The sequence below is a fragment of the Pimephales promelas genome, chromosome 3, assembly GCF_988280905.1.
Source record: "Pimephales promelas chromosome 3, fPimPro1.hap1.1, whole genome shotgun sequence".
Taxonomy (NCBI): domain Eukaryota; kingdom Metazoa; phylum Chordata; class Actinopteri; order Cypriniformes; family Leuciscidae; genus Pimephales; species Pimephales promelas.
The window spans coordinates 37861322-37871299 of record NC_142771.1 but is presented as its reverse complement, the minus strand read 5'-3'; the positions used below and the strand labels follow the sequence as shown (position 1 = coordinate 37871299).

The 9978-nt window shown below is 48.6% G+C and overlaps 1 protein-coding gene across 1 annotated transcript; it reads right to left on the bottom strand.

Annotated features, from left to right (window-relative positions):
* Window positions 1–229: 229 nt before the first annotated feature.
* Window positions 230–9616, bottom strand: LOC120491898 (E3 ubiquitin-protein ligase TRIM16). Its single transcript, XM_089128863.1, has 6 exons — window positions 8979–9616; window positions 8635–8730; window positions 8316–8549; window positions 7549–7708; window positions 7259–7306; window positions 230–918 (listed from the first exon to the last, which is right to left on the bottom strand). The coding sequence occupies exons 1-6, from the start codon at window positions 9549–9551 to the stop codon at window positions 398–400; spliced, it is 1632 nt and encodes a 543-aa protein (XP_088984989.1). The 5' UTR covers window positions 9552–9616; the 3' UTR covers window positions 230–397.
* Between the last annotated feature and the right edge of the window lie 362 nt (window positions 9617–9978).

The following is a 9978-nucleotide window of genomic DNA, read 5'->3' as shown; positions in this document are numbered from 1 at the left end:
CTAACCATACAGCTTAAAGTTAATATATCACTCATTTAAACCATATAGGCCCTAAGTTTAAGCTGAATCACATAAAAAGTGAAAACAGTATAACAAAAACTAAAGAAAATAAGTACTTTCCTACTTCAAAAAGAGTTTTTGTCAATAAATCCTGGAGCAGCTCAGAAATCTCCTTGATTTTTCTCTGCGAGACGGGGCATCCAATTGTGCATGTGCTTATACTTACTGTTTCTATGAGTATTTGATTCACACATTTATTCTGTTTTATTTCAGTGAGGTTCATCAGTATTAATGTAATGAAGAGGAAATAAGAGTCTCTATAACATCACACTGTTACTGGTTTATTGTGCGGCTCAAAGTATTATGGGTAAAATCTCTCTATATCTGTTCTGAAACATCAACACAGTTTCACTGATCCAGAACGAACCCCAAACCCAGGATAGAGCGGCTGAGTGAATGTGGTCTGGACTGTGTGGATGAGGCTCATTGTGTCAGAGACGCTGCAGAAGGACAGAGTTCCTGCACTGTGATCCACACACACTCCTATTCTTCTGCTGACTGACTTTACAGGGAGATCAGTGTATATGTTATTGTGCCAGAATGAGTAACTGGAGGAAGAGCAGGACAAACTCCAGGACTGATTATTATATCCAAACAGACACTCATGACCCAATCCCTTCCTGCTGATGCTCTTATATGACACTGATATATCAACACGATTCCCAGTCCACTCAATCTCCCAGTAACAGCGTCCACACACACTCTCTCTACACAACACCTGAAGATAAGGATCAAATCTGTCTGGATGATCAGGATACGGCTGCTGCTGTGTGCCAGTGAAAGTAATAACTCTGTTCCTCTCAGACAGATGGAGGAGTTTATTCACTGTGTTCAGATCCAGAGTGAGCTGATGGGAATCTGATGGAGAGAAAACACATCAGAAACAGGAATTATGAATCTGTCTGATCTTTTAATGTCTCTGAACTCTTCATGACTCAATGTTCAATGTATCATCAGTGTCTCAGTACAGATGATCAGATATCCTGAGCAAATCCTCATTTACATGATCAATTATAAAACTCTTTGTGGTATGGGGGGCGTGGTGCAGCGCTGTCTGCAGCGGGAGAGCGGGGGAGGAGTCGAGCGGGAAGTAAGCGGGTCAAGTTCAAATGATAAACACCTGTCTGTGATTTCAGTGATTGGCGTTGGGAGAGTATTTAAGCGGGCCAGTTGGACGCTTCATTGAGAGAGACTGGAGCTTGTGTGCTGAGCTGGAGCTGTCCGTGGATCCTGATCGGAATATAAAAGAAAGCTGTAAAGAGTGGGAAGAGAGCGACGTCGAAGGAAGCTGTGAATCAGCGGGGAAGAGTTTATTCTGTTGTGACTGAGTATTGTGAAGTGCGCTGAGGCGCCGTGAAAAGAGTATTATTTGTGTATTCAATAAAGCACACAAGCTCCAGTATTCGCCGACCCCTTGTCTTCTTCCATCACCCTCCTTGAACCGTACTACACTGGTGCCGAAACCCGGGATGGAAGAAGCAGCCGCTGCCAGAAATCCTCTGTCGTCGCCGTTTGCGGAGATCATCCAGGGGCTCGCGGGCTTGCATCAGCAACATCAGGCGGCCCTGTTGAAGATGGAGGAGCAGCAGGAACGACGGTTCGACGCGCTCCTCCAGGAGCAACGGGAGGCCCGCGAGCAGTTCCGGAGCTGGGTGGACCAGGGGGTCCGGCTCCCGGTCACGGCCCCAGCCCTCCACAAGATGGGTCCTCTGGACGATCCAGAGGCCTTCTTGGACCTCTTTGAGAGGTCGGCCACGGCTGGGAAATGGCCGGAAGCTGACTCAACTGCCCGTCAGCAGCCTCCTGGTCTACCAGGACCTCAAGCGTGCCATCCTGCAGCGGGTCGGTCGATCTCCTGAGCAAAGCCGTCAGCGGTTCCAGTCCCTAGAGCTGGGGGAGGTCGGCCGGCCCTTCGTCTTTGCATAGCAGGTCCGGGACGCCTGCCGCAAATGGCTGGTGGCCGAGGGACGCGACATCGAGGGAGTCATCGAGCTGGTGGTACTGGAGCAGTTCATCGCGAAGCTGCCGAAGAAAACCGCGCAGTGGGTCCAGTGCCACCGGCTGACGTCGCTGGACCAGGCCATCAATCTGGCGGAGGACCAGCTGGTGGCGTGCCCGGGGGTCGGCGAACCCCAAACATCTTCTGCTCTCTCTCTCTCTCCCCTCTCCCTCTCTCTCTCGCCCTGTCCCTGCTCCCAGGTCCCGAGGCGGAATACCCCCGCGACCGGCACCCTGCTGGCGGTCCGGACCAAGCACGGAGGCGGCCCCAGCACCCCGTGCCCCACCTCGGGGAGGATCCCTGACCGGGAGCGCTCCTCCGTTCTCTGGCCCCGCGCCCTCCCCTCGCCAATCCCTTGACCCACTTCCCGCCACCGGAGTGGCGGGGAGGCCTGGGCCGGCCTGTTGGCGTTGTGGGGACCCGGGGCACTTTATTGATAGGTGTCCACTGATGGAGGTGGACACCTTCATTCGGGTCCCCTATGCGCCACAGGACGCCCCCGATCAGACTGGGCTGTATCAGATACCTGTAAGTATTAAGGGGGATACGTATCAAGCTTTGGTGGATTCAGGTTGTAACCAGACCTCCATCCACCAAAGTTTGATTCAGCCGGTGGTATTGGATAAGAGCCGCGAGGTTATGGTGCGGTGTGTGCACGGCGAGGTGATGGGTTATCCCGTCGTGCCAGTTATAATTCAATTTAGGAGACAAAAACATAGTGTGGAGGTGGCAGTTACTCCGCACCTCCGGCACCCGCTGATTTTGGGAACCAATTGGCCAGGGTTTCAATCTTTATTGGCTTGTTTGTGTGCGGGTGCTCCTGGGCAAAAACTACGGTATCGGGCGGGGGCGACTGTTCAGGCTGGTGAGGCTGTACCGGGACCATCGGCGGCTGGTCCAGAGGAACGGAGCGAGACCGAAATACCCATCTTTTCGGTCCGTGATGATTTTCCTCTGGAACAGTCCCGTGATGACACGCTAAAAAACGCGTTTGAACGGGTCCAGGTCATTGACGGACAGCCGGTACGGCCAGATCAGCCGCTCACGTACCCTTATTTTGCCATGATTAAAGACAGGTTGTATGGGGTGACCCAGGACACCCAGACAAAGCAGGATACAACCCAGTTGTTAGTTCCTAAGAGCCGTCGGGAAACGCTATTCCAGGCGGCTCATTGTAATCCAATGGCTGGACACCTCGGGCAGGCAGCCACATTAAATCGTCTAATGACCCGATTTTTTTGGCCGGGCATTCATGAGAACGTGCGCAGGTGGTGCGCGTCTTGTCATGAATGTCAGTTAGTGAACCCGCCGGCCCAAAATAAAGCACCATTGTGCCCCCTGCCGTTAGTCGAGGTACCCTTCGAGCGAATTGGGGTGGACCTCATCGGGCCATTAGAGCGATCAGCACGGGGGCATCGCTTTGCATTAGCTCTGGTGGATTATGCAACGCGATACCCAGAGGCAGTACCACTTCGCAATATCTCGGCTAAAAGTGTTGCGAGTGCGCTGTTTCAATTAATCTCCCGGGTGGGAATCCCGAAAGAGATTCTCACCGATCAGGGCACGGCGTTTATGTCACGGACCTTACGCGAACTGTATGAGTTATTGGGCATTAAATCGATTCGCACCAGCGTCTATCACCCACAACTGGACGGCTTGGTGGAACGATTTAATCGCACGTTAAAATCCATGATTCGTAAGTTCGTGCGGGAAGACGCCAAAGATTGGGATAAGTGGTTAGAACCCCTCTTGTTGTGGTTAGAACCCCTCCCTAAAGTACTCGTATTACTTCCCACATCCAGCTCGAAATTACTCGCCAAGTGGCAAGGACCCTTTGTGGTTACACGGCGAGTTAATGATCTTAACTATGAAATCGTTCGTTCAGATAGGGGGGGAGTACATCAAACATACCACCTCAACCTCCTTAAAAAATGGAATGAGGTGGAGTCAGCGATGCTGGCGACGGTGGTGAGTGGGGAGGAGGATCTCGGGCCAGAGGCGAATGTAAAAGTGCAATCCCTCCCTCTGGCCGCTTGTGGAGACCACCTCTCGCCGTCCCAGATCGCTGACATTCAACAGCTACAAGCAGAATTCGCAGATGTGTTCTCGCCCCTCCCTGGCCGAACGAATCTCATACAGCACCACGTTGAGACGGAGCCGGGCGTGGTGGTTCGCAGCCGGCCGTATAGATTACCCGAACACAAGAAAAAGGTAATTCAGGATGAATTAGCGGCGATGCTGGATATGGGAGTAATAGAGGAATCCAACAGTGACTGGGCAAGCCCGATAGTTTTAGTGCCTAAGACCGACGGCACCGTCCGGTTCTGTGTGGATTACCGCAAGGTGAATGCTGTATCGAAATTCGATGCATATCCAATGCTAAGGGTTGACGAGTTACTCGTTCGGCTAGGCACAGCTCGATTTTATTCGACACTGGATTTAACGAAGGGATATTGGCAGATACCCTTATCTCCAATGTCCAAAGAAAAAACTGCTTTCACGACGCCGTTCGGATTACACCAATTTGTCACCCTTCCGTTCGGTTTGTTCGAGGCACCTGCCACCTTTCAGCGCTTGATGGACCGGATTCTACGGCCGCACGCTGCATATGCCGCGGCATACTTGGATGACATTATCATCTATAGTAATGACTGGCCGCGGCATATGCAGCATTTGCGGGTGGTTCTCAAGTCGCTGAGGAGGGCGGGGCTCACGGCCAACCCGAAGAAGTGTGCTATTGGGCGCGTGGAGGTCAGGTATCTGGGCTTCCACTTGGGCCACGGGCAGGTGCGTCCCCAAATTGACAAGACAGCCGCGATTGCGACCTGCCCGAGACCCAAGACCAAAAAGGAGGTTAGACAGTTCCTGGGGCTAGCAGGATATTATAGGAGATTTGTGCCTGATTATTCGGACCTTGCTAGCCCGCTGACTGATCTAACTAAAAAGGGGGCGCCAGATACCGTCCAGTGGACGGAGCAGTGTCAGCAGGCTTTCACCCAGATAAAGGCAGCTCTGTGTGGCAGCCCGCTCTTACAGGCTCCTAACTTTTCTCTTCCCTTTTCTCTGCAGACAGACGCGTCGGACAGGGGACTGGGTGTGGTCTTGACCCAGGAGATGGGGGGTGAGGAGCGGCCGGTGCTGTACATCAGTCGTAAGCTCTCTAAGAGGGAGACGATGTACAGCACCATTGAGAAAGAGGCGTTAGCCATCAAGTGGGCCGTCCTCACCCTCCGCTATTATCTCCTGGGGCGGGAGTTCACCCTCTGTACTGACCATGCTCCCCTGCAGTGGCTCCACCGCATGAAAGATGCCAACGCGCGGATCACCCGTTGGTATCTGGCATTACAACCTTTCAAATTCAAGGTGATCCACAGGCCGGGTGAACAGATGGCTCTCCCGGAGAGGGGGGGGGGAGGCTGCAGGCCGGACGGCTCCCCGGCCTGAGTCGGGCGGTGGGGGTATGTGGTATGGGGGGCGTGGTGCAGCGCTGTCTGCAGCGGGAGAGCGGGGGAGGAGTCGAGCGGTAAGTAAGCGGGTCAAGTTCAAATGATAAACACCTGTCTGTGATTTCAGTGATTGGCGTTGGGAGAGTATTTAATAGGGGTGTGCAAAAAAATCGATTCACATTTGAATCGCGATTCAATCTTTACCGATTCAGAATCGATTCATAGAATTCCAAAAATCGATTCATATATATATATATATATAGGCTATATTTTTAATGGCGTGCTGGGGCGGTGTGGCAATCGGGTGAGTCGGGACTTTTACCGGTGGTCCGGTAGTGTTTATATGGTTTCGAAGCTGCGAGGGCCGGTCTGATAAATAGTTATTGCAAGTTCTTGCCACCCGCTGGTCAAACTGTGCAGCCACTCTGTTCAACCCGTAAATAAATGCATCGATGATCCGCAGATCTTATGTTTGAGTTCTGTAGATCTTTTGCCAAGCCTGTCAGAGGTGACGGGTTCTAAACCGCACTCGTATAGTTTTTTCTCTCTCTCATCAAAACCGAATATGTTCATCACGTTAGTGTGCATTTTATTTTGTGATTTCACCGGAGTCTCCACAACGCCGATAGATTGAAGCGCGCGTCCGAGAGAAGACTGCGCGAGCCACAGAGAACACTGTATCCATGACACTGATCGCAGCGGACACGAGCGCTCAGCTTGATTTCAAAAACAACAGGTCTCTTATTTAATAGCGAACTAAATGAATGTTATGCTAGTAAACTGGAGATACCCGCAAATTACGCGCCTATGAACGACTTCACTGGATCTAAACAAATCAATCTAACCATAGATGTTACAGCGGTGGCTTTTTTAAATCTATTTAAAATATTTTCGCATGGGTTCTATGAAATTAGTATATATTTTTAGGAAGTTCAATGTGCCCAGTCGAGTTCACATTTCAACAGTCAACCTGGTAGCTGATCAGGCCTAACTTACTCCTTAAACCACATTTAGCATAATTGTTTGTTTGATCTGACTACAGCACTTTAAAGCTAAATGTAAAAGCTTTTTATTTAAGTTTTATTTTAAACTTGAACTAAATGTATTTAAAGCTTGGCACTTCGCACTTTTTAGTTGCAAAAGTTTTTATTTTGTATGAAGACATATAAAGTAATATCAAACTTTTCTTTTAAATTATGTCTACTGCAATCAATCACATTGGAAAAAGTAAACTACATTTATATAAACCTGCGAATCGTTTTTTGAATCGAGAATCGTTTTTGAATCGAAAATCGATTTTGAATCGAATCTCGAGACAAAAAATCGGTATCGAATCGAATCGTGACATTTTCTGAATCGTGCACCCCTAGTATTTAAGCGGGCCAGTTGGACGCTTCGGTGAGAGAGACTGGAGCTTGTGTGCTGAGCTGGAGCTGTCCGTGGATCCTGATCGGAATATAAAAGAAAGCTGTAAAGAGTGGGAAGAGAGCGACGTCGAAGGAAGCTGTGAATCAGCGGGGAAGAGTTTATTCTGTTGTGACTGAGTATTGTGAAGTGCGCTGAGGCGCCGTGAAAAGAGTATTATTTGTGTATTCAATAAAGCACACGAGCTCCAGTATTCGCCGACCCCTTGTCTTCTTCCATCACCCTCCTTGAACCGTACTACACTCTTCTATCATGATTTATTTCTCCTTCTACAGGAAGAACATGAACACACTCAGTGAGTTTTCCTGCTTGTTTTCTAGTGACTCACATTGTAGGAAGTCGTTCCTGGTCTTGGGATTCATGTTGGTGAAAGTGACTGTGGAAATAAACAGACATGAACAGTGTGAAGAGAAATGACAAGATCAAATACATTCATTTCTGAGACATTTCTAATATAATGCTGTATGATATTAGATGATGGACTCATTTCTGAGAGCTGATGAATAATCTCCAGGGGCTTCATTTATAAAACACACACATCGGATTGATCCGTTCATCCGATTGTTCAGATTTGGGCTCTTTCTCACACGTGTGTATAAAGGAGGCGCAGGACTTTACCTCCGTCTGAGATCTTCTTGATCTCCTCTTTGCAGAAATCCTCCAGTTTGTCTCTCAGCTGACGGACATATTCTCTCACGCCATCAAAAGAGGAGAGAGAACCGAAGGGAACGTCGGGTTCGTCTGTAGATTCAGGAGGAGCTGAGAGAGACTGGAAACTCTACAGAAAACAGAAATCAAAACTCATCATCTCCACACTTCAGCCAATAACCTGCACTATAGACCATTTCAAAAGATGTAAACAACACTGGCCCAGAAGCACTTCCTGTTTCAGTTTGTAACCGTTTTCTTTATTTCACATGTAAAGAAAACATCTTAAAGATGTTTGTTTAAATTTTTGATTCAGTTTTAAATGTACTTTTGGTTCTATTTTATCCCAGCTTTTATGTAGTGTTAAAAAACTGAAACAGGAAGTGCTTCTGGACCAGTGTTGTTTACATCTTGTGAAATGGTCTATATCAGATCTGTGCGGCTCTTGTAGACTTGACTTCTCTTCAGTGACTCGCTTCAATCCAGCACTTTCACACAATCAGCTCATTTTTAATGGTCCATTTCCCAGGGCTTTGTAAGTGTGTCTCTTTAAACAGAAGATGATCAGATGAGCGTCTGACTGATGATTATATGATAACACAACACTCGACTGAATCTGACTGAATTCCTGACAACATCTCAGTCAACGGCTCATTCTGCTCTCATCAAATGTTTCTCTGTCATAGCAGGATCTTGCTCAAGTCCACTATGATCCAGTTCTCCTAGATCTCTGTTACCTGCAGGAACTGGATGTGATCTTGTGTGTGTGAAAGCTGCTCCAGCTCAGCGTCTCTCCTCCTCAGATCATTGATCTCCTGCTCCAGTCGCTCCAGTCGTCCTTCAGCTCGACTCACTGCAGTCTTTTCCTGATCTCTGATCCGCTGTGTCGCCTCAGAGCGGCTTCTCTCAATGGAGCGGATGATCTCAGTGAAGATCTTCTCACTGTCCTCCACTGCTGTGTGTGCAGAGCGCTGTTACACACACATCACAATCACACAGCGAGTTCAGCGAGTCCAAACTGAGACGTCTCACACTTCTCTTCTTCTCCAGACTCACCTTATGAGACTCCACATCCTCTCTCAGCTGATGAAGATCTTTCTGTCTCTGCTGGATTCTCTGACGGATCTTCATCTGCGTCTCCTTCAGCTGTTTCTGGAGGACAAACCAATGACAGGGAATGACTTATAAAACTACTGTCATACAAACATTAAAGTGACATGAATCCAGAATTGCTGGAGGTTAAAGATCTTGAATGGTAAGTTTTTACTGTCTGGTTCAAACCACATTCATTACATTCCACAGAAGAAACTCAGTCAAACCGGTTTGGACCAACATGAGTAAATGAGTGAGTAAATAAAGACACTTTCATTTCTGCGTGATCAATCTCTCTCAGTTCATACCTGTTTCTCTGTCCTCTGTGCCGCAGTTGATACAGTGTTGTGGTTTTTATGTTCACTCTCTTTACACCACACACAGATGCACTGTTGATCAGTGATACAGAACATTTCTAGCTCTTTATCATGTTTACGGCAGATCATGTCCTGCAGTCGTCCAGTGGCATCAATCACTTTGTGTGGTTTACGAGAGAAAAGTTCCTCATGACGGTCAAAATGAGTTTGACAGTAAGACTCCTGACACACCAGACAGGACTTGACGGCTTTGTGTTTTCTTCCAGTACAGACGTCACACTCCACGTCTCCAGCTCCAGCGTAACAGTCAGCAGGAAGTTTAGTCTTCTTCAGTTTCTCCACCAGTTCAGCCAGAATGGTGTTTTTAGCTAAAGCAGGTCTTGGACTGAAGGTCTGTCTGCACTGAGGGCAGCTGTAGACGCTCTTCTCATCCTCCTGATCCCAGCAGTCTGTAATACAGATCTTACAGTAACTGTGTCCACAGGGAATGGCCACTGGATCCCTCAGTAGATCCAGACACACTGAACACATGAACTCATCCTGAGAAATTCTGGCTTCAGCCATTTTACTGAATACAGAGACACAAACACACAACAGCTCAACAAGAGTTTCTGTTTCTCTGAACTGAGGAGTTGAAATGGTTTCCTGCTTGTGTGTTTGAGTGACGTGTGTAAAACAGGAGTGTGTGTAAAGCAGCTTCCTCGTTCCTGGTGAAGGAGAGTCACTTTACTGCTGTTTCACGAGTTCACACTTACATATAATTTTGAGTGAGTAAGATTCAATGCGTATTTGGCGTGCTGTCCGGAGGGAGGGCTCCAAGCTCGGAATTCTGCCCGAACCCAGAGTACTCCCCCCAAAATGCTAATGAGCAGAGGACAGCCGCCGGACTAAAGACCCCCCAAAGAGTGCAGAGATTGGCGGGCTGCCATCTCGAGAAGGGGCCTGGATGCTTGTTCAGGGAGGTCCGTGATGGTGGCTCGCTGCCTGGACC